This window comes from Telopea speciosissima, chromosome 10 (assembly GCF_018873765.1).
Source record: "Telopea speciosissima isolate NSW1024214 ecotype Mountain lineage chromosome 10, Tspe_v1, whole genome shotgun sequence".
Lineage (NCBI taxonomy): Eukaryota > Viridiplantae > Streptophyta > Magnoliopsida > Proteales > Proteaceae > Telopea > Telopea speciosissima.
In genome coordinates, this window is record NC_057925.1 from 14405475 (window position 1) to 14430487 (window position 25013).

General features: G+C 38.5%; 1 protein-coding gene across 3 annotated transcripts; it reads right to left on the minus strand.

The window, feature by feature from the left end:
* Positions 1-5366: 5366 nt before the first annotated feature.
* Positions 5367-24648, minus strand: LOC122641901 (RNA helicase aquarius). 3 transcript variants are annotated; one of them, XM_043835228.1, is made up of 15 exons: positions 24223-24648; positions 24026-24118; positions 23502-23564; positions 20074-20160; positions 17943-18095; positions 17684-17844; positions 17171-17405; positions 16948-17058; positions 13805-14863; positions 13436-13699; positions 9937-10122; positions 7520-8674; positions 6491-6841; positions 6112-6352; positions 5367-5949 (listed from the first exon to the last, which is right to left on the minus strand). In XM_043835228.1, exons 1-15 carry the CDS (start codon positions 24640-24642, stop codon positions 5876-5878), a joined length of 4653 nt encoding a protein of 1550 aa, XP_043691163.1. In that variant the 5' UTR covers positions 24643-24648; the 3' UTR covers positions 5367-5875. The 3 variants fall into 3 exon arrangements, with proteins under 3 accessions (XP_043691163.1, XP_043691162.1, XP_043691161.1); XM_043835227.1 differs by having other exon boundaries at positions 5367-5917; positions 5972-6352; XM_043835226.1 differs by having other exon boundaries at positions 5367-6352.
* Between the last annotated feature and the right edge of the window lie 365 nt (positions 24649-25013).

Consider the following 25013-nt stretch of genomic DNA (forward strand, 5'->3'; position numbering starts at 1 on the left):
GGGTGTAAATGGAATTACACCCTCCAACATCCGCTCATTCAGTGTCATTCAAATCGTCTTACTTTTACGTTGCGCTTATTTGCAAAAGAAACATTGAGGGACCCGCCACACATTTCTGTTCCAATCAGAATTGACTTGAATCGGCTAGAATCGACCATGGGATTTTTTTTAATTAATTTCTTATCCGTCATTCCCTCATTTCCTACTCCAACCATGGTTTGAAGAATTGGTGAAAGGATTCAAAAACCTAAAATTGAATTTACTATTTTAACCTCAAACGCAACGACAAGAAAACAAAATACTGAGGGCATGGTAAATTCGGTTACAAGGTATTTGTATCCCAATTGGTTAGATGTAGACAAGCATGTGTCTACTCTTCACATCTTGTAGCTTCTCGTATATTCCCAGAGCTTGTAACAGTTTGGCTGACACTCTGGTGTTATGTACAATAGTCCCACATCGGTCCCATAAGGGTTTGGACATGAGCATATATGATATTGAATTCCCTCCTCTTGTAAGCTGGTTTAATGAGGCTGAGTTCTTCCAATCGTAACATTGGTGCTTTCATTGATCCGTTCTTTTGCGGTTGATTACTTGGGAGAGGCGACTTGGTGCCAGAGTGAGAGCCGCTAGGAAAGGGTTATCTGTCGCTGGGCAGAATCCTAGAACAGGGTGGAGCTGTCTAGAAAGGGCTACCTGATCCGGAGTGGGCCAACCAAGACGTCGGCCGTTAAAGGATGGGGTAGTGTTATGTACAATAGTCCCACATCGGTCCCATAAGGGCTTGGATGTGGGCATATATGATATTGGGTTCCCTCCCCTTATAGGCCGGTTTATGAGGGTGAGTTCTTCCAATCGTAACATCTGGCTAGGAGGGTCATTTCTGTTTCGAGTCGATTAGTCTAGCCTTTATCCACTCTATGGATTCAGGATTCTTGTATCTCTGAATTTACGAGCTTTTCTTGAATGAATAATTAAGCATTTTCATACCCAAAAAAAAGTGTCTCAATGACACCTCTATAAATGTATTTAGAACTTGACACCTTTCAAATACCCTTTATTTTATTCTTAAAAGTTTTTTAAGAAAGGAATATAAAAGGATTCAAAAATAAGCTGAAAATGATAAATATTATCTTTATTGAAAAAAAGTGTTATATTAAAAGTGTAAAACAGTAATATTATAAATCATTTGACACATATATTTATGTTCTTTTTGTTGAAAATAGAGAGAATAAGAGAGATCGGATGGATCAAATTATATTTTAAGAGATACAATTGTCCAACAAAGAAAACTCATGTCATTGTCATTAGAACAGATATGTGCTCTCAAAGAGACACCCCTATCCAAAGAGAGACTCTAGGAAAACAAAAAAAATTTTAAAATGATGGATAAGAGGATAGAAGACCACATGTGCATCTGCCCACCTAGCCTGGCCTTGTCTTGCCACACTTCACCTTGCCAAGGCCTACAACCTTGGCCTGAGCAAGCATGTGAAAGATCACCTAGAACCCCATAAGCATAAGAAGAGATAGTGGTACTCCTCACATGGTCACTACATACCTATGTAATTACCACTCCTCCAAATTTGTTCAAGCTGCAATTTACCAAGGTACTAACTTCTTCTATCCAAGATCTAAATCTGCAGGATTGTAATGCATCGTTCACCGTATTCAGAAGCGTCTATCTGTTTGGAAAGCAAATATGTTGCCTTATGATGGACGTAGATTTTAACTCAATCTGTTCTAATTGCTATTCCTGCTTATCGTATGACCTATTTTGCTTTCCTTGTTAAAATTTGTCGAAATTTTGATTCTATTTGCCTAGGGTTCTGAAATGGAAACAAAGAGGGAGGTAGAAACTCTATTTAATCTCCTTGAACATAGTCTGTTCTCCTAAAAATATGAGTAACCTGAGGTTGAGAGATGATCCTACACAAAAATATAGTCCTCTTATTAAAACTAGGATGGAGATTGTTAAATGATGAATCGTCACTCTGAGCCAAGACCTTGCGATCTAAATATTTTTACAACAGAACCATTTTTTTTATCAAAAAATCATTGCTAAAAGGGGCTCTTGTACTTGGAATAGTGTTGCAAACATTATCACTCTTCTCAAACGCATGGTTTCCTAAAAAAAATTAAGAATGGTCTAAACACCTTTTTTTGAAAATAATCTCTGGCTCCCTCCTCTCATTATGAATGATTTTCCCCATGTTCAACTCAACCATGACCCTCGGGCCAAGGTTAGCGACCTTGCTTCTCCACTTCTTGGAACATTACTACCTTATCTCAGCTCCTACCTCCGTCCTCTTGTTATGAAATAATAAAGACTTCCCTGCCATTCCAATCCTTGGATTGATGGTGGTGTACTCTTTCCAACTCTGGACAATTCACTACCAAATTGGCAGCTAAATTCATTTTGAAAGAAACATACCCTCCACCACCTCACTATAACAGATTGATTTTTTTTCAACTCATCCTCCAAATGGTGGTGTTTATTTTGGAAGCTTGGTATTCACCCCAAATTCCAATTACATCTATGGCCAATGATTCGCCAGGTTGTCTCTTGCATGCCCATGGATTCAGCAGTAGTTCAAAAGGTTGTCCTATTCGAGAATCTCTGGATCTATGCTTATTTTCAACTCCCCGAAGCATTTCGTCGCTTACTACGCCCTTCCTCGTCTCTGGGTGCCTAGGTATCCACCGTAAGCCTTTCCTCGTTTGAACTTCGTCGTTAACTTTAAGGTTATGTCATCCTAAGGTGTTGCTAAATGGAAGGTTCTTATCAACGTCCATGAATGATAAATCATAGATCGAACTGTCGAATCGAAAAAATTGGGTGCTATCATATTCCTTTGTATCGGCAAAGTTCACAAGCTGGAGATAAGCGGACTCGAGCCGCTGACATCCGCCACAGGGTAAACCACTGCTTCTCATTCCTCCCCGACTAATTCTACCATAGAGGCCAATGATAGACAATAACTCCCCCCTCCCTCCGAACACTGCTTACAATTTTCATCATACTATGCTCTTCAAAGAGCAACTCTTCTCAAAATCTCAAAAGGTGTTGAGTTGTAATCCCATTCTAAGGATTCTTGTGGTTCCGGGGAATCCAACTACAGGAGAACCAGGAACGGAGAGCTTCCCCCCTTTTTTCGCCCGACTCTTTGGTCTTAAGAATGTTGGTTTTAAGAATGAGTGATTGCCCCTCTCCGACCCTTACTGCCCAACTTGAGAGCAGACAACTAATGTGTTCCACTTATTGAACAGAGTTCTATGGTCAGTCTATGACCCCTAAATGCCGAAGGCATCCTTGGGATGATCTCATAGTTCCTACGGGGTGGTGACGATGGGGTCGGTCCATGGATTCTCCTTCCTTTTGCCGCATTTCTCTCAAAGGGTTGAAGGGAGATAGTGCATCAAGCTGTTCGCAAGGGCCAACTTGATTCTCTTCCCCAGGGATCCCAGATGAGGGAACCCTAGGAGAGCCGCCTATTCCACCTACCGTCCATGTACGATCCATACTAGATTTGACCAACTGCCAACCTACCTCCTCTACATTCTTGACAACCCATCTTTGTCTCAGTGGAGTCTTTGAGTGGCATGTTTCAGTCCTCTTCCCCATTACTTAGAAAAAGTGAGCCACCGATTCAGGTACAAGATACTATCACTAATGCCTGGACAATTAGACTCACAAAGGACTCCCTGTTTGGGCCATTCTGGACTAATGGATCAACTTGCATACATTCTGTCCTTTCTATAAATCCAATCAAGAAATAATTTGGCATATTATTTTTACTTGTAACTTCTCTAAAAGAATCTGGGCTGCTAGTCCTTTGGGGTTGAGAATAGACCCTTTATTTTTTCTTTCAGTTAGAATATTTTCTTACTAATCTTTTTATTTCCTTATCCCCTCTAATCTAACTTGAAAATCCTGGATTTACAACGTGATCTCCATCACTTTCTATTTGATATGGAACTACAAGAATCAAGTTGTTATTTTGAATATTTTTTCCTAATCCAAAGCAAATCTTTGACAATATCAACCGATGGATTGTTGACTTGAGACTATCCCCTTTCAATAATGAGGATTGCTCCTCTTTACTCACTCATAGTGGTATATCTAATCTCTCTTATTCAAATCTTGAGGTTCTTTCATTAGCACAACCTATTTTCATTTGTGCAGGACAATCTAACAGCTCCTTAAACAACTCTGAATGGGCTTTTGACTTTTTGTTTCAATGTTTTTTGTTTTGATAGAGTCAGATAATATTTTAACAAACAATTCTATTGAGGCTGAAGCTAGAGGCCTTTCTTAAGGGTTTAAAAGTGGCTTTTAACTTAGGATGGACTAATATTAATATTTGAAATGCTTCTACTCATCCTTTGCCTTGGAGCTCCACTCATATTCTCTCACCCCTATAGTTTTAAACTTTTACGTCTATCACCCTTGAAATTTTCAAAATTACATCCATACCTCTAAGTGCTAACTTTGTCAGTTTTAATTTAAAAAGACAATTTTACCCTTTATATTTGTTAAACTCACCATTAAGGGTATTATGGGCAAATATGGAATGAGGTGCTATTAAGGATATTATGGGCATTTAGATAAAATTGGGCGATGACATCATCACTTAACTATGCTAATCTGACGATAGGGGTACGGTTGTAAGAATATTTTACAATACAGAGAAAGTTTTTGAAATAGATGAAATTTTAAGGATGATAGACGTAATAGTTTGAAACTACAGGGGTGATAAACATAAATTTCCCTTAAAAAAAATTTCCTCCTATGGGTCGCCTTGAAACAAAGGGTTCTAGATTCAACTCTTATGGGGTACAAAAAATGGAATAAACCAAGATAACCAAGGTTTGTATGTGAATCTTTATCTTTTGGACCCAGTTTCTCTTCACCATTGTGATAACCTTATTAGCAAGAAGGAAGGGTATTATCTACCATATAAAATAGGGAGTGGAGAAGTGATTCTTCCTTTTCCACAGGTGAAGGAAAACTTTCGTCTGCTTTTTTACATTCACATTAAAACAACAGATGTCATTTAGAAACATTCCTCGTTAAATTTGAATTGTTGGTTAGATCGAGATCAGCCTCGATTAGCCACATTCCAAATTTGACATTCAAACTCAACCATATGACCCATTTTCTAGTGAACTTTTACATATTTTCACTTCATTACTCTGCTCATAAATTTAGGGTTCGAAATTGAATCAGAAGTATCAACCAAATTGACCTGAAATAATATTAGCAATTTAGCATGCATCCCATGTATGCCCATGCACTACTCCAACCATTATAAGTATCTCCAATTTCAATGCTTCATCTGTCATTTGGCAAACTCAGTAATGTCAGAAAAGAAATGCAAATAACTAAGACTGTTTAATAATATATCGTGTGTTAGTTCCATATGTTAAGCCCTAAATGATGTTCCCTTCAAGCTGCAATTTGTCAGTTTACACACAACATAAATTCTTTTACTTGGTACACTTAAACATATCTCAATCAGCACCATTACAGCAGCCAAATCAGCAAAATTTAATCTTCCCTTAGACTTTTCTTCATACGCACCTTAAAATATGATCCGAACATCACAAGGCTGAGCTTGTCTCCTCAAAAATAGCAGAATCATTGTGACCAGCAGCCTCATGTCACCATTAACTGAACATGACAAAGCTAGCCCAAGTGGTCCAGTGCTGTACAGTTGGCTCAATGACCATACTCAAGAGAGTAGATAGAATCGATAAGAAACCAAGGCTGAAATCTGTTCTCTTACAATTATATACAGATCTGCATTCGGATGAACAGATCTTTATCAACAAGCTTCAGACCCCAGAGGACATTCAATTGATTTCTAGTCCTTCACTCTTCCATCCTCGTTAATTCCCCATCAGTTTCAGAGGCCTTCTGAGTTTCCCCCTCTTCCATCCTCGTTAATTCCCCATCAGTTTCACTGGCCTTCTGACTTTCCCCCTCTTCCATCCTCGTTACTTCCCCATCAGTTTCAGAGGCCTTCTGACTTCCCCCCTCTTCCATCCTGGTTACTTTCCCATCAGTTTCAGAGGCCATCTGACTTCCACCTTCTTCCATCCTCGTTCCTTCCCCATCATTTTCAGAGGCAATCTGACTTTCCCCCTCTGAAATACTGTTGTGTGGAAATTTCCCATTTTGATGATTCACAGATCCATAATCCTGATCTTCGCCATCTTCATTTGCACCAATAGGCCCGTCATTGTCCACTGTAATGTTCTGATTAGTATCATGTCCATTGTGTTCACCAAAGGCTGTAGATTCGTGTCCTGAATAGTATTGGTTATAGTTGTAGCTCATGATTCGTGCCTGGCATCAATAAGCATACAAGTCATAACAGTCAAGACCTACCTCTTAAAGATCAAATGATTCAACCAAATCTAGTCACAATTAACCCCTCAGGTATTCAGAGAAAGATAAATGTACCTAGTAAAAGAGGTTGCTTACCTGATGGAACTGATGCATTTGAAAATTAACAAGATTAGCCATCTCCTCAATGCCTCCAATGAAATGGATCCTACCAGTATCTCCCACAAGACGTTCCGTATAAGGAGTAACCTCATCCAAATTTAGGGTAAGGCGATCAGGTCTCTTCAACAGAAGCTGAAATGTAGGTTGTAGTTCATAACACTGTTCAAATAGAGAACGACGGCAAAACACGTACACCCCTAGTCGTGCTCGAGACATAGCAACAACCAATCTTCTAACATCGCGAAGGTGGCCCACAAAGCGTGTACGAACAAGGGACAATAAAATAAAGTCATTTTGCTGACCTTGGAACTTATCAACAGTGGTAACCTGTCATGGTAGAAAAGAATGAAAGAGTCAATAATGGTAACATGAAAGTAAGGCAGGGTATAACGAGGGGAACAAAGCAGCAAATGGATCAGAATGTAAGGTTCCAAAAGAATACGAGGAATGTGGGAGTAAGAAGTTTGCACATTCACTTGTCCCAAGTCCTGACACAAACTGCACCTGAATAGGAGGTCATGCCATTCGACGGGTCCCACATAAGCCTTGTCTACATTTGACCTGATCATATGGATCTAACCCTAGAGGGCGGGCCTTGGTGCAACGGTAAAGGTTGCTCCATTGTGACCAAGTGATCATGGGTTCGAGTCTGGAAACAGCCTCTCTGCGAAAACAGGGGTAAGGCTGCATACATTATGACCCTCCTCAGACCTTCCTTATATGGATCCAACCCTCTAATCCATAGGACGTTCCTCGCCCACTGCATAGAAGACTATGACTACCATAACCCAGACGGTTAGGAGTTGAGGACCATTCAATCAGGACTACATTTTGGCCAGAAGAATTCTTAGTCAGACATTGAATGGTCACTCCCAACTACAAATATACGCTTAACGCCCACAGAAAGTTCAATTTGGAGGAAATTTGAACCACAACCTCCTAACATAAGCAATCCTTTTCAAATTAACCATGTGAAGTAGAATTAAGATTTACATGGTAACTTACCTTACTAGGTGGACCAATAAAGTCATACGGAACACACCGTCTATTGATGACATCACGAATCAGAAGTTTCTGGCCATTATAAGTGGTCAAGATGGAAATCTTATTGGCAGGGTACCCAAGTAGACGCATGTACATATATACACTGACAATATATTCTGCCTCCCCTTCATTTTGATAAAACCAAGGCGACGGGGCACTCTCACCTTTCCCATGATAATCTGGAACATCTACTAGCTGATAATCATAGCAGAATCCAACATTAGCTTTATGGAAGATAGCATGCTCCCGAACATATGGAAGATCCCCCAGATCTCGGTACCTCCAATTGTAAAGCTTGGCTATACTTGGCCTGGCTCTTCCCTGGGCATTGAGCTCAATGTAAGGAATTCCAAGACGAACAAATCTTGTAAACAGGCTTTGATCCATGTGGCTGTATTTCTGAAAAGCCATGTTCTTCACAACAGGGGGCAACTGGTGATGATCACCAATCAGTATGCAGCGTTTTAGTCGTGCATAGCCATCTTCCTGCCTTTGGAGCAACATAGGGATGAAGGTCTCTATTTCCAAGATCTGCGCACTTTCTTCCATAAGCAAGTTGTCATATTTAAACCCCAACTGAAGGAAGTCCTTCCTCTTAAGAGCTGCATGAGTACAAGTCATGGCAACAATCTTTGCCTGCTTAGTCATCAAGTAATTTGCCCGATCAGCTGTTGACTTCAACAATTCAAATGCCCTACATTCTTCCAATTCCTGGAACATGGTTTTAAGATGACGAAAGCATCCTTTGGCCGCACGCATGTCTTTCTCAAAGGACTGACCTGTAAAAACAGGCTCTGGTGTGTTGGAGAAGAACTCCTTAAAGGGAAAGCAGCCTTTAACAAATGCCGGATTATCTTGATTCTTCTCACAAGCAGCAAGAAATTGCTCCCAGCGTGAGTAGACCTGCATCAACCAGAAGTATCCAGCAGTTTCACAAGTGTAGCCTACATCCTCTGGCAGTTGAAGAGTTCTAGCAAGCCTCTCTACTTCATCAAGCAATTCTAAGCGTCGCACAAGCATTGCATTTACACGACCCTGACGGCTGAAGTCAAGATCAGTTGCTAGTTCCTGTTCACCTTGACCCAGGCGGAGAAGGTATCGAGCAGGCACATCTCTCTGGCACGAACAAGAGGCATTCACCAAAAGGTTAAGAGGAAGAAAAAGTCTCTACATAATGAACCAATTGTCTAGAGAATCATTTCCGAAGCTTCAACAAGAAACAAAAATGTATCAACCCAGCCAGCAACAGAATAAAAAAGCTCTAGCAGTCCCAATACAGGGCTAACCTAAAATAAAAAAAGCCGCAAACCAATGACAAGAAGCAAAAAATACAGTGAATGTGCAAATTTTAACTGGATTCCTCACATCAAATGTCCCAGCCATTGTAATTTGTTAAATATCACCGTTGGAGTGTCGGGTTAAATCATCCCCCTAGGAACAAACTACTTGATCAAGTTGGTTGGTCGAGGGCTTACTGGCATAGAAGGTATAGCAAGCCTACATTATAGTTGTCAAGACGACTAGGAGACCTAAGGTGTTGGAGGGGGTGCTTAGGTGACAAGGGGTCTGCCTAGGCATCAGCTAGGCACCCTAGGCGTGCATTAATGACTATATGTAATATTAAAATGATGATTTTATGCAATTATGTTTATATGTAACATAGAAGCCATATCAATGCAATATAATATAATTATGCTAGTAATGGCCTAATATGAGAAAACCAACTTATAATAAACAAAGCATAGTTATCTAATATAAGCATATTCATCAAAAACACAAAGCAATAAATATAAATCAACCTAAACCCTCGAAGTGTCACCAAAGAGTATTGTCACCTTGGAATCAGTAAAGAGCCTGGATGCCTAGGCGACGTCTTGACAACTATGGCCTACATATACTAAGCCGCAGACTACTGATTAGTCAATAAAGCAGCTACCTGAGCTTGTTTCATACTTCGCATGCATGCAGGAGGTACTTAGTCAATCTGTGAGTCTCTGTATATTTGGGAACAGAAGAAAAGGAGGAATCTAGGTGATTTTGAAATCCCTCAATCTAATAAAAGTAGATTGATTCTGAATGGCCTAGTATTCCTTCTAGAATGCTGTTGGCTTATATAATCAACAGTTGAAAGGAGAAAGGACAGGAGAGGAAACAGCCGACAGTGTGTATGTAAAATAAACAACTATATTATATTTCCTTCAGTTTCTCTGTTCAGCAGGCAGAAGAGATAGCCCATTGGTTAGCAAGTAATTGATTAGACACGTTGACTCTAGCAAATTTCTAACAAGACCATACTGGTGGCAATCAGAAAAACCAAACTTCAACCAACAATTTCTTTTATGAATCGTAAAGAAAATGATCACCAATGAAGTTCATACCTGCATTATCTTCTCAAACAGGTCATTCAAAGCCTGGTTTGAATGAGTAATTATCAACGTCCTCTGAGAAGGACAATTATGATACAGAACATTCAAGATCTGGACAGCTGTATCAGTCTTTCCCGTACCAGGTGGACCCACAACCATTGTAAGCCCTGGTTGAACACCGGAGATGATAGCTCCAGTCTGTAAGATAGAGACATCAAGACCAGAAATCAGATCCAGAAAGATTTTGAAATTCAAGTAGATATGATTCAAATATCATGGACAATGTGTTGCATCCGCCTTCCATTCTATAAGCATTTTTGCTAGACTACAACACCCACGAAAGTTGAAGATAAAGCTTACGAGAATAGGAGAAGAAACGTGTCTTAACTCTTCACATAAGATGAAAATCATTTTCTTCTTTCTTTATTAATATTTATTTAATCAAGATGCAGAAAATGAGCAATTTTACTAAATTAGAAACAACATTCTTCCTTTTGTTGGTAAGCTTACCAATTAGTGACCAGACTTCTCAAGTTCCTGTATTATTCTGTATAACAAACCCTAAGCAGAAATAGACTTTCCTCGAAGTAGGGAACTAAGTGTGCAAGAATTATCTGTTGACAGTTCTTACATGGAGGAGCTTGCTCAATGGTGTACTAGTATACTCAGGAAAAAATAGCAGTATAGCACCACAAACACAATGACTATAATCAGATAGCAAACCTCTTGATGCAGGAGCATCTTTATTGTGATACTGTTACTTTTTCGTTTTCAATTAACTTGTTTTTAACCACTTTTAGTAATGCAGGTTTTACTATTTATAGTAAGTACAATGTTTACTATCTCTACAAAGCTTCTGTTTGAGTCATATTGGAAATATAAGTCAAAAGTCCTAGTAGTCCATTTCTTTTCCTTTCCCATTTGATTAGGATTGGTTATTTGGAGCACTTCTATTAGAAAGTCAAAGTCCAAATACATGAGTTTGAGAAAGAAATTGAAAGGCAGCTTAGTATGGTCTAGATATAGCAAATCTGTACTACTACAATTTTTTGTGGGTTCTCATTTGAATAATAGAGGGGTTCAAGTTTATTTGGTTTCTTTTCCTTTTCCAAGCAGGATTAGGATTTGTTATTAGGCTCTCTATTATCTGAAAGTGAAATTCCAAGTAGAAGTCTTCCAGGAACTTTTTTAAGTTTGGCTAGGATTTGGAACAAGGCAGCATAGTTATGGTTCCTATACAGCCATGTCACTCAAAACTTTTTAATATAGTTAATAGCATGGTTCTCTACCGATAGATTAATGATCAACCCTATTCAGGGATTTAGGCATCGGCATCATATTGGCTGATACCAGACCGATACTGATGTAGTCCTAGATTGGTAGGAGACCAACTAGGAGCCAGTCAACCAGGATCTGTTATGAACAGGTGAATTGGCTAGGTCAAAATAGGGTTTTTGGTGAAAAATTAGGGTTAGGGTTTGGATCGAATACTATAGGGGCTGGTGTGGAGAGTTTGAACTAAAAAAGGAGGGATTTGCTGGCTGGTTTGGTCTGGGCAGAATTTAGGTTATGGGAATTGTTTAGTGATGGAGGGATGTTGTGGTTTGAATGGGGTAATGGGAAAACAGCTTGGTTCGAGTATTCCAATTGGGTAGGAGAATACTCGATCCAATTATATAAAGTGTAATTAGCTGAATGGTTTGTTAAGAATTTTGGGGGATGGGATGGTTTCAAGAGATGGGTGGGAAAATTAGGGTTTTGGGGAGGTTTGGAGGATTAGGAGAAGAATGGGTATTGATGGGATGATTCAAACTTACTGTTGTTGCAAGGGCAGCTCAGTTGGTTAGAGGATCTTGAATAATTCTTGAGTTTTGATTTTGAAATTGAAGGAGATCTTTAAAGAACTGGAAGGAGAGCTTCAAAAGAACCACTCAGACTTCACACCACAAGGTGTCGATTAGATCAAACACCAATCCCACCAATGAATCACCCGGCCTTCCCAATGCAAGGTGTCAATCGGATCAAACACCGATCCCACCAGCCTTGATCAAACACAAGACAAAAATCTTCAATAAAGAAGAAGAGCAACAAAAGCTTTCATTAATATCAAAATTCGTGTTCGATGTTTGCCCCCCTTACAACCTTATATAAAAGACTCAAAAATAGACTCCTACACTATTAGGCGTAACCCAATCCTTAACCTATTAGGTAACTTAGATTGACTAGGAAACTGAAATAGATTCAAAACAGAGTCCTAATCCAACCCAACTTAAATACTTAAAAGAAAACTACCAAAATCACTTAAATTGAACCATTGGTTGAACCGGTTCAATTTATGAACAAAAACACCAAAATAAAACTAAGTATGGAACTAAAACAACTAATCCCATATGCAACCTAACTACCCATAGTTTAAGCCCATAAAAGTGGCCTATTACATTGAAAACCCATGGGGATCAAAGGCCCAACATGTACACAACCCAACCCTAGATTTATTCCTAATAAAAGAAGCCTAGTTTGGTGATAAATCTGAATCAGATACTGTATCAGTGAATCGGATAAAAAGCAAAGATTTTAGGTTTAAAAAAAAAGTGTTTTTTGATCTGGAATCGGCTCGATATGGCCAACTATTATCGGTATCGACTGAGACCGATACGAGTCCTGATACCGATTACTAAATCCCTGACCCTACTTCTGAGTTGTCCTTTATCTATTTTTGTTCTCCCCCCCCCCCCTCTCTCTCCCCTTTCCAATTTATGCAATTTTGGTTTACAACTTCTACAGAACCTAGTGGAGTACATGACCTGCAGCATATCAAACTGTGCTGCATTACCTCCATGTGACAAAACTTGCATGGGTTGAGTTCTTCGTTTTCTATTCCTGGTTTTTTTTAGGATTTATGGTTGACACTTCCTCAACCAGTACAAAGGCAAGTTCAGACCACAACCAAAAGAGATTTGAAATACTGACTGCAAGCGCCAGAATGCCAGACCAAGCGCTTACAGAGTGAAATCAGTTACATAAGTCCACCTAAAAGTTGAGAGACACTGATCATCCAATAAGCCAGCAAATTTCATTTCAAGGGAAAACAATATTGTTGCCAATTTTGTGGAGTTAAATTTGGCAATAAATGGATAAATGTAGTCCAGAAGTATAAGGCATTTAAGATCAGATTGGTTAGGATCAATATCAATCTGGATCAGTCTTGGTTGGTGGTGGTCAATACTGATATGGAAAGGCAGGTCTGCCTGATCCAATACTAGTAGCCTGATAATTGAAAACATGACTGCCATAAAATCAACTCAACTTGTAGTGAGCTATTTAATTGGCACTTGTTCTGTGCAGTTCAATTGAAATGAAAATTTCCAAAAAATTGTTCAATCATACAATATCTTGGAAAGCCAAAGATAATTAGACTGATAGAAATTAGGTTTGCTCACAGTTGTCCTCCATTAGAAGATCAACATCAATGCATTTCAATGATTACAAAAAACAAAAATTGATCTAGTACCTGTGTTGGAGTAAACCTGACAGAGTTCTGTTTTGGCTTATCTTGGGGATAAGGACCTGGGTCAGGAGGGACATATGCCTCAACAGTAAGTCGTTCTCGTTCCAAAGATACATCCACCCTATTGCTGTCATCCATTGTAGACGTAGTAGACTTCTTGTTTCCTGGTAGAGCATGAGAACTGCCTTTCATTGCCTTGGGCAGTTTAATTCTAAAGGGAGGTTCAGGATGCAACTTCTCAGTGCCATCTGGATTTACAAAGGAGACCTATAATAAAGAAGCATATTAAATTAAATGTTTAATATATGCAAAGTAGCGAATAATATTAGCATAAATCCCATTAGTTCACAATATCAGGAAGCATAGAATTACCTCATAATCTGTAAAGCTATCCCTCAAATGGTCTGCATCTAGAAAAGTATCTTTGAAATCCACTGTCTCTAGAAGATCAGACATATTTGTCCACTGTGCCGCTGAAGGATTTCCATAACCCAAAAATATGTTATGCAACCATTCAGGAACAATGCAAGTTTCATTCATAAGGTCTCTAATGGACTCCAAAATTGCTTTGAAATTGTTTTCCTTGGGTTTCCTCCTCATTAGTATATTAAATGTCCCATAAACATCCTCTGCACCTTTCTCTGCAATGTCACTGACATCCATGTGGTACTGTGCTGTATCAAGTGCAATAGTTACAGTTCGCAGTTCCCCTTTAGGAGGCTTCCACTCATCTCTTTTAATACGCCCAGTAAAATCATTCATGAGAGTTCCCTCCTCATCACAAATTTCAATAATTTCACATCCACGTACATATTGAAGTCCAAGCTTTTCAGGGACTGTTGACTTTGCAGCCTCCCCAGCACTAAGAGGCTCAAAAGAAGGACGTATAGAAAGTAAAAATAAGACATCATGCTCTTTAAGGGCATTCCATTCAGATCTTATTTGTGCTCTATAACTGGAAATGCTGAATGTAACCTTTGCTGTCACACATGATGGCTTGACTTCTCCAATATTTGGCTGACCTACCTCAGTAATCTTAAATTCCTTGATGGGCACTGCCATCCTTGACCAACCACGAAAAGAAGATTCTCCTTCATTATTAATGTACGCAAGAAGGTGGGGCACAGCTTCCTGAATATCCTCACGAATTTCATACGTTGACTCCAGACGGAAAAGATTGAAATTTCTCAGCAAATAATCATGAAGTGTCAGGAATTGAAGATTAAGCTTTGGGAGAGCCAGGCAACCTTCTCCTGAGTAGTTGATACTTGGTACAAGGCTTTCATTCCACATTATTTGTTCATTTGGGTAGAGGGGAAGAGCATTTATTGCTTCCTTTTGGGACTGCCGTTTCTCAAAGGAGGAGACCATAACTTCAATAAGAAAATCAGTCCTTTCTGCCCAGGGGTCATCCTTTGATACCAATTTGAGCTGTAAGCGAAAAATTATCAGGTAAACATATCAGCAAGTAGCAGTATAAAAAAAAGGGCAAGATAACATTCATGAAAAAAGAAAATCAAAAAATTTGAGAACAAACAAAAATCTGTTTTTTGCCAAAAAGAAAAAAGCAAGGACCATAAAACTCAGTTCTAAATAAACCCATAGGCCATTTTCTCTAAACCCCAAATGCTAAATACATTCATTCTACTGCAAATAACAAACTCAGGTGAAGGAGTGTTAATCTACTTCAGAGTAAATGCTACTACAGTTGCAACCAGCAAATACTTCAACTCATCATAGTCAAGGTTTAAAGTATTGGTATCGGGTATCGTATCGGTAGGGTGATTTTAAGAGACATATCGTATCGTATCGTATCATATCGGAGATACATATCGAACAATACAGATACGCATAAAAATTATCAAAATACACATTGAAATACACTTTTGGAACAAAAAACAATATAAATAAGCAATATATAATAAGTTTCATGCATAAAACCTAAAATGGTGAATAATGTATAACCAAACAAGTGCATTAAATTGAAATTGTTATACAAGATGAGGTTCCTTACATGTTGTAATCGTCTATAGCCATGAAGAGTATTGGATAATGCAAAGGATGATGTTGTAGCACTTTTTGATTCGTTTTTTTAGTTTAAAAGTGTGAAAAAACAAGATTAAATGCAAGATTTTAGACTCTTTAGAGTTTTCCTTCATTTTTTCGTTATATTAAGAGTTGTATCGAGTCTGTGAGTGAAATTGGTTTTTTTATGGAATGTATCGGTGCGTATCGGTATGTATCGGTGTGTATCGATAATGTATCGGTATGTATCGAGCCGTATCTACCGATACATATCGATACGTATTAAACCACCCACAGAACCCTTTACTGGACGTATCGATGGTATCGATACGTATCGGTCATATTGTATCGTATCGTATCGGCCCGTATCGCTTGATACATTTCGATACAATTCGAGGCAATTCATTTTAAAAAAAAAAGGGGAGACGTGTCGGTATCGTCCGATACCGATACGTATCGGTCCGTATCGTATCGGTTGATACTTTAAACCATGATCATAGTTCTAAAACTCGCCGAGATCTCGGAAAACTCGAGAATCTCGAGCTGCTTGAGATGAAATCTCTTACGATATCTCAAATCAACATTGTTTCGAGAAACTCGCCCGAAATTTCAGCGAGATTTTGGTAAAGTACCGAAATCTTGCCGAAATGGTACAAACCACCTTATAAATAGACAGCAACTCAACCCATTCTTCGAAATTTCAAAGAAAACTCGACAGTTTCGTAGCTTTGGACCTAGAGAAGGGAGAAAAGCTTGATCTTGATATTTTTTGCCACATCATCAGTCAATACTATTGGGGGTTGCCACATCACTACGAAGAGATCAATTGCTGCTTATTGTGAAAGATTTGGCTACATTCAACTATTTTAGGTAAAGTTACTATTCCCAAAAACCATTTTTGAAAAAATATGACATACTTGTTGTATGGGAGTAGATTTTTTATATGTCAGACATCGGAGGCTAATCTACGACCTCATGGTGTCAAAATTAAAGGTCCGACATTTACTGCCAATTACGTCTCATAGCGTTCAAACAATGTATAGAATAGGCAATATTACATTAAGCGTTCAACGTTTACTACCAACCAAGGGTGCAAATCCAAAACACCAAATTGGGTGCTTTTTTTTACAATTTGAAGATTTAAATATGTTTATTACGCCTAAAACAAGCTTCTCTTAAAGTTTCGGCACCAACTATGGCCATTTGCCCACTGAAACATCATACTAAAACATATATATATATATATATATATATATATATATATATATATATATATCATAACTCGCCGAAATCTCGGCAAGATCTCAAGATCTCGGTCGTCTCGACCTGGTCGAGACACCGAGTCGGGACGAGTTTTTGAACCTGGCAACTCATTGAGCATATATAGCCCTAAGTGCAACTGTAGATTACAAATATAACGAAGATTGAGATGAGTGCAAAGACTCGAAAAATGCACTTAATTAGTATACATAGTTGAATGTCTTACATACCTTATTGCATAGCAAGTCCTTTAGCTCTTCTGGGGAAAGTACAGACAATTTCTTTGAGAGATCAGCACGTTTATTAATTGCACCAATGTTAGCCAATGCAAGATCACGTAGCTACAATGGCCAAAAGAATATCATATTTAGGATATGATCTAAGAAGAAGGAATAAAAACTGCTTTCAGATAACATCATGTACAAGTATACCACCCCCTCTTACAAAACATACCTTGGGAATTTTTTTAAATGCCAACAACTGAAAAGCCTGAAAACAAGAATAATGAGTTCTAAGAACTTCATCGTCATCTAATTGTGTCCCGACATGATCATCAATCTCGAAACCCTCATAAAACTGCAATAGGTCAACCAGCTGTGCAAAAAGCCGTCCCTTCTCATGAGTATAAAGAGCACTTAGATGACATTTGGCAACAACAGCAACATCAGCAACAACAGCTCTAAGATATCTGTACAATAAAAGAACATCAAGAAATAGAAAATTAGGAACGAGATTTAAAGAGAGAGTTTCGGGTTTATGAACATGCAATATTTTCTTCCATCTTTCTTGAGGCAAAAATGTTCATCCCATGAAAAGATATAAAATGACACATATACATGCAATAATTTATCACCCTTTCTTCAGACACAAAATTAGCATCCCATGAAAATTTAAAAAACAGTTGTCATAAGAGAAGGAAAGCAGCAAATGGAATATCAAATTCAAATGACAGAAAAAACAATATACCTCCTTGTTGGCAACTGGCTTAAAAGATCAATAAGAAATTCCATGAACCTCTCACAGTACAGGAGACAAGCATCATCAAAATGCCCAAAGGTATTAGAATCAACAATTTGGTCATCATTATTACCACATTGCTTGTCAGAGAAAACCTTGGAATCTAGTATCTGACATATACAAGGGGGAGAAAAAACTCCATTAGTTCTGCAAATCCTTTGAAACTTATAGGTACAAACTGCCACATTTATCTTAGTTAAAATGGTACCTCAAGAAACTCTTCAATTAAGTTCCTCAAAAATTTCACTTCAAGTATATTTGAGGGATCAAATATCTCTCCTTGTTCTTTGGCTTGCTTTGCTTCTTTCTTAATCATCCGTTTCCACTTCTTGACTAAATCATTATGACGGCATAGCTCCATCTGCAGATGAGAAAGAAATCACCATTATCCTCTCCTCAAAAAAAGTAGCCTGATAACCATAGGTAACAGGTCTGAATAATATAGGAAGGCCAATGTACTTTTATTGATAAAAAAAAAAAAGTAGCCTGATAACCATAGTTGTCAAAGCATCGTCTTGGTACAATCCAACGTTCCAAAACCCGGTTCAAATCGCTTTGGGCCCACTCAAACACTAAACAAATCAAGTATTATGAGTAATGGCAAATCTGTAAATTTAATCACTGTCCAGCAGTTGATAAATGTAAAATAACAAATGAAAACTCAAACAATGTAAGTAGTGACAGTGCTGTAATTTAGTGAAAGTTCAAGGCTACAAAAGAGGGGAACAAATAAGTGAAAGGCAATGCATAAGTGAAGAGAGGTAATCTTGGAACTAAAAACAAAATAAGGACAACAGTTACTATTGAATAAAGGATAGGGCAAAAAAGGGAATTAGCATTAAAGATAATATCATGGAGGGGAGGGAGAGTTGTCTTCAACCTTAAGACTCCTTCCCCAGCGGGAAACCAGCCCCTCTTTCGATTGGAGAACTCACCCTAGAGTACTCTGATTGAATTGAAACTTCAGTTGAAGTTGCCATAGTAGACCCTCTATAGATCCAATGGCAACAAACCCTAACAGCTCAAGAGTGTAGAAGTTTCAGGACCTGCAACTATGCCTTAGATACTGTCGTCCAGAATTTCAGACCTAATGGTCTTTAATCAACTCAGAGTTACAGCAAGTAGCAGGAAACATGAACAGAATAATAATATGGAAGAGAGAAAAACTAAAAGAACTAATGAGCAGGGGACAACAAAAGAAAGGTAGATAGAGGAGGAAAGGGAATAAGGAATGAGAAAGAATGAAGAGAGAGTACCTGAGAAGGGGTTTCGAATTGCAGGGAAAGAAGGGAAAAGCCATTCGGCCAATGCTCACATAACACCGGTAACGATAACCACACACTTTTTTTATTCAATTATGTTCTCTCCATCGTATTACATCAATATAAAGAGAACTCCCTTACATAATAATAGAAACCCAACTAAAGTGGAAACTAAACAATCTAGGCAACATCTCAAATAAAGAAACTACCAAAATAGTTCCTATGTAATCTACACACCCAAATAAAGATAAAATAAAAGACAGATTACATCTTATGTCAACCAACTACAAACACTTTGGACCAAAAAAACCGGATTGCAGTGTCTGGGAAGGGACATCTACGTAATCGTTGATTTATGTTTATTGTTTTATTTTTTATTAAAATACTTATATTATATACTATAAAAAAAAAAAAGGCGTTCCAAGTCCATGAGGCTGCCGTCATTGCAGTGTCTGGGAAGGGACATAATGTACACAGCCTTACCCCCACTTCTCGGAGAGGCTGTTTCCCAACTTGAACCCGCAACCACTAGATCGCAATGGAGCAAACTAATCGTTGCACCTAGGCCCATCCTCTTTTATTATGTCCTGTGCATTGTCTGTTATATATTGGTTTTCTCATATCATGGCATTACTAGTATAATTAGATCATATTGCATTGATATAGCTTCTATGTCACATAGAAGCATAATTATAAATTATCATCATGACCCTCCCCAGACCACGCAGTGGCAGGAGCCTCGTGCACTGGGTACCTTTTTATCATTGTTATATTACATATAGTCATATACTGCACGCCAAGGGCGTCTCCCCCATCCCCAACCCCTCAAGAATGCCTTGGGTTGCCTAGTCGCCATGATAACTATGCTGATAACTGATACATTTGTGGGGAATGCTTTAACCTTGTACATGCTCCACCGTGAAGCCTAATTAATAGATATACATTTTTCGCTAATCAAATGGGGAACCAGCTTTGAGATGCAGAAAGACTTGCAAGCAGCATTTTAAAGAGAAAAAAGCAGGGGTGAGGGGGAAGAAAAAGGAATAAGAAAGAAAGAAAATAGCATTACAGTCTCACCTGAAATCGACCAAAAGACAGACTATGCCACGACTTCAGACTTGCTAACTTCAATACAGTTTCACTGACAATTTCATCTTCCAGACTCTGTAACAAAGCATGATATGTAATTAAAATGTCAAATGACAAAACAAGAGATTGCACCTCTTTAATTCCACTTCACACGGTATCTATGGGGTGCAAGAAAAGCAAAAAAAAAAATTCAGAAGCATGGAGCATGCATGAGCATCCAAATTTCAGAATTCAAGCCCTACATCAAATTCACATGGAGATAGAAATACACTCCTACAAAGGGAAAATATAGTGAGCGGTCCATCGATTGTAGTCCAGGGTACAATTCCCATTACACTTTGGAAAAGCAAAAAGAGATAATTGAGGGGGGGGGGGGGGAGCGAGGAAATAAGCTGAAAGTAGAAATAAATGACTAAACGAAATGCATCTTGTTCCGTTTGCCTAAAAGCATAGAATCACTATGACAGTTAGTTATCTTGAATTGAAGTAGGATTTTTTTGGTTTCCTGTTTTACGTTATTTCAGCAAGAAGCAAAGGGAGCTTAAGCACACTCCTGGTAGGTGCAAGTTGCAATTCCTTTCTTCCCTGTGCCTCCCAGTTGTAGCCATAGAAATTCTGTTGGTGATCACTTTTGAACTTAATTACTATTATAGAAATCAACTTTAATGGTGCGCACATGCTGCTGGCTTGTCTTTCAAATTGGTAAGTTGAAAGCCCAAGACTATACCGCGCCACCCTTCGAAGATCTTGTTCTGAACCCATCCAAACCGAAAAAGCAACCCAGCCACCCCAATTGGAAGCCTTATTTGTTCCATCCTACGTTTTTCCCCCCAATTTGTAAAGTTTCAATGCTTTCATACTAAATCCAAATCAATCCCTTCATCCAACCTTTGTTCTGGAGGGTTTCTCAATCCAAGCTATCCTGCTACACTAAACCTTAAATCCCTAAACCGGTTAGTCCTTAATCTTCAATATCTTTTCACCATCATCACAACTCCCAATTAAGCCCTGCATCCACTTCGGTTACCTTTACAAATGTTGAATCAAAACCATAGCAACTGGAACTGTAAAAGCAAAAACTATCAGCATATAAGTTACTAACCCCCCATCAAAAAAACCAAAAAAGGTAGTTATAAACTTATAATCTCTCCAAATTGTATGGTTCTAGCCTTTTTCGTTCATCTCTGCATCCAATTTATCAGGTTAAACATTGTTTTGAGCGGAAATATTTGACCCATCCAATCAATACATTGTTACCATGGTGAGCTTAGTGAGCTGCTAACTCAATTGAATACTTTCACGGAGGGGTTTGAAGGTACAAGGAAATCTCTAGAACAACTGGGCAACTGGGGAGGAGAGTTGGTGGTGGAGCATCATTAAGTGATGGTTGATCTTAATGACTAGTTTTAGCTCAAATTGTACACATAGCAGGTGGACTACAGTTGATCTTAATTGGTTGCTGATCATTATGGTAAGTTTCAGTACATGAGGTACCAAAGGTAGCCTGATGGTTACTTTCTAAGAGCTATAACCCTTCTACAGAACAGAATCAGAACATCAAGTGAGAATTTCCTGAATTTGGTCGAGTTCCGATCCAGATACTTTATTCAATTCAGTTTTACAAGTTGAGAGCATTTAATCATTAGCCCATGCCAGAACAAGAAAAAAGTCCAGCTGATCTCTACAAGGTCTTTTACGGTATCCTCATGGTGGATTGATTATTTATAGTAGTGTATCCAAGGAAATTATAACTTATATCTACTGGACTTATCATGTGTAAGAAATGGCTTCATTTTGTTCCTTCAAACTAAAGACCATAGTTGTAAGTTGTAACGGCGTCTAGGTGACCCAAGGTGTTGGAGGGCTCCTGGACATCAAGGCGACACCAAGAAGGCAACTAGGCGGTGCCTAGGCAAGGCGGTCGTCCAGCAGGGAGATTCCTAGGCATCTTGACAACTATGCTAAAGACACCTTTCGCAAGGAGAAAGAACTTTTGAAGAATTCACCCTCGACTTTCAAACTATATGCTTGAAGAATCAGGGGAACGATTGATTACTCATTACTTGGCTAATGGATAAAATTAGTAATGACCTCATCCATCTTGAGCTCAGAACTGCATATTAAGCAGAGTTCCATGCTAAAAGGTGTAAAAAAAATCAGAGTGTGGAGCAGTTTGAGATAAAACCTCAGCACTTCGAATTAAATAATCCACAAGTAGAGTAAAGCTCTAAACCTATTGAGACGCAAAAAGCATCTACAGATCAGAAGAAGCAAGAAAGAGGCAGATGAAATCAGAAATCACTTGTTTTACATGTGGTGGAAAAAGAAAACTTTTCTGCTACATGTCCCACTGGAAAGATATCATTTTCTCAACCAAATCCAACAGAAGGTGAAAACCCTACCAAAGGGGAAGATGATAATAATAGAAGTGATGTTGCATCTAATTTGACAAAATGATAATTTTTTCTTTTCAATTAGTATATCTGTATATGCTTAATAAATAATTTCCATCCCTTCAGAAATTATGTCCAAAACCTAACCAAACCTCAAAAGAAACCTAAAACACTTTGTAAAAATCCATGTGGTTCCTCCCCCCTTTTACCACCCTTCTAACCAAATTTTGCAAATCCATCTCACCAGATTAAGCTTTAATAAGCACCTCCATCAACCTTAGTTTTGCTGGATTTCTCAGTTCCTCTATTTTAACCACATCAATTAATCCTCATAACATAAGCAAATTTCTTAAAGATAATTAAACAAATTTCCAGAAAAATAAATCAAAGTAAATCCAAACAACAGAAAGAGAGAAATAGATTTTAACACAACCAAATCCTAGACAAAGTGTCCCAAAGAACACCTCATTCACAGTACCCACCCCATGGGGGGGAAAAGTTACTAATTCAGAACCTGCTATTTCAAATGCCACCCTGAAATCCACTTCCCCTCCACTTCCCCCAGTTTCATCTCTTGCAGCATAATCAAAAGTACATAAAAACAAAGGGGTTTCTGTTTTTTCCAAAAATCTCTATATGTTATCTTTGAGTAACTCTTCGTATTCAGCAGCTTGTTACATTGCAAACAGTGGCCTAGCAAGATGAATCAGTTATGAGCTACATGCATTAGAATATGTATGGCTCTGAACTGCCCAAGCACATGCTTTCAAGTTTCGAAAAAGTTTCAGTTGATTATCACAATCACAATTGCAGCACAAAATTGAAATAAATGGATTGGTTATAAAGAGGGTTTCTCCTTTTGTTAGAAAATCTAGACAAACAATTTAGATAGATGACATGTCATACTTGATACTACCAGTAACTAGAAGAATTTAAATCGTAGATTGAGACATGCTACAGAATACAGATCAGCAACTTCAACCACGAATATGTTATTTACAATAACCATAGGACACCAGATACCTGAAAGGCATTAATCATGAAAAGCAAATAGTTGGTCTTCTCTGCAATACTTGACGCTTTCTCCTACAAGCCCAAAAAATAAAAATAAATAAAATAATCAGTCATCAAATAAGAGATTCAAATTCAGTACTTAGTTACTCAGGGCAGATCATACAAATGGGAGAAAGTAAAGACTTATTAATTCAGAATTAGATACACATCCACAGTGTCTATAAATGATTGGCAAATAACACTACTAACGTGAATTAATAGACAGATATACAAGAAAGTAATATCCATCCCAATGTCAGATTACACTCCTGTGGTACTTTCAGGTAATAGAAAACTAGTAAGTTCACAATGTGAATTTTCAAGCTTATTTAGTTGTAACTATAAAAAGAGAGTACTTTGAGGTAATAATAGCAAACAAGTAAGTTCACAATGTGAATTTTCAAGCTTATTTAGTTGTAACTATAAAAGAGAGACTACAAATAGCTCTTATTCGAAGCAAAAGGGGAAATTCTGTCCAGAAATAAAACAGGAACCTGTTCTTTAAGCCGAAGAACCCTCTCTAAGAATCCTTTGAACACATCCCTCCGATCATAAAAACACGTCCACGGGGCAACATTCTCCCGAAACTACAAAAATTCAAAACCAAACATTTCACAAACCTCTCCTCCACTTTCACTGGCAATCCCTAATAAAGAGCAAACAATCAATAAAAGAATCACATAGAACCTACCTTCTCATTGATCATGAGGATCATTGACATAACGTGCTCGAAAGTCGCTGTCTCAGGATCGAAATTAGGCCAGAGATAGTTCTCCAAATACTGACTTACCTCCAGAATCATAACCCTCTGCAAAGGAACAGGCTTAAGTCCACCTTTAACAAGAAGCTCTGTCTCGTAAATCTCCTTCACAAGCTCAGGATTAAACGGAGCTCGCTTCGAAGGATCGCCGGCGCCTTTAGACCAATTCTCGGCGGCAATCTTTGTCAATCGATCTCGTTGGATCTCTAGAAGAGTAACGGAATTTGATAGATTCGTTCCGGGTTTCTGCTCAGGCGCCCTTTCGGGAATGTCAGGTGCCAACTCGACTGGATACTCTGCAACACGATGCCGCTTGAAATCATAAGCTCCAGTTCCGTACACCTTCGGCATTTTTGAACTTCGTTTTCAGTGCTTCTTCTCAAGGAGAGAGGCTTCAGGTAGAATCTGCAGAAATCTCTGTTAAACCCTAACTAGGGTTTGTGTGCCTGAATACAGAATCAGAACCCTATTATCTTTACTGGTGGAATGGTTAACGGTATCCACCACTGTTCGTAAGGTACTTTGCCGCCTCTTGACGAAGAGAGAAACAGAGATTGTGAGAACGGCAGTAACTTGAGTCACTAGTGAGTCGGTTCAGAAGGTCAGAACGATGAGCCAAACGGCAAAAGTGAAATCATGACATGGACTGAAGTATCGGTACCGGCCGTTACGTATCGTTAATGCCGGAGATCGATATCAATACAATATTGATACGGATCGGG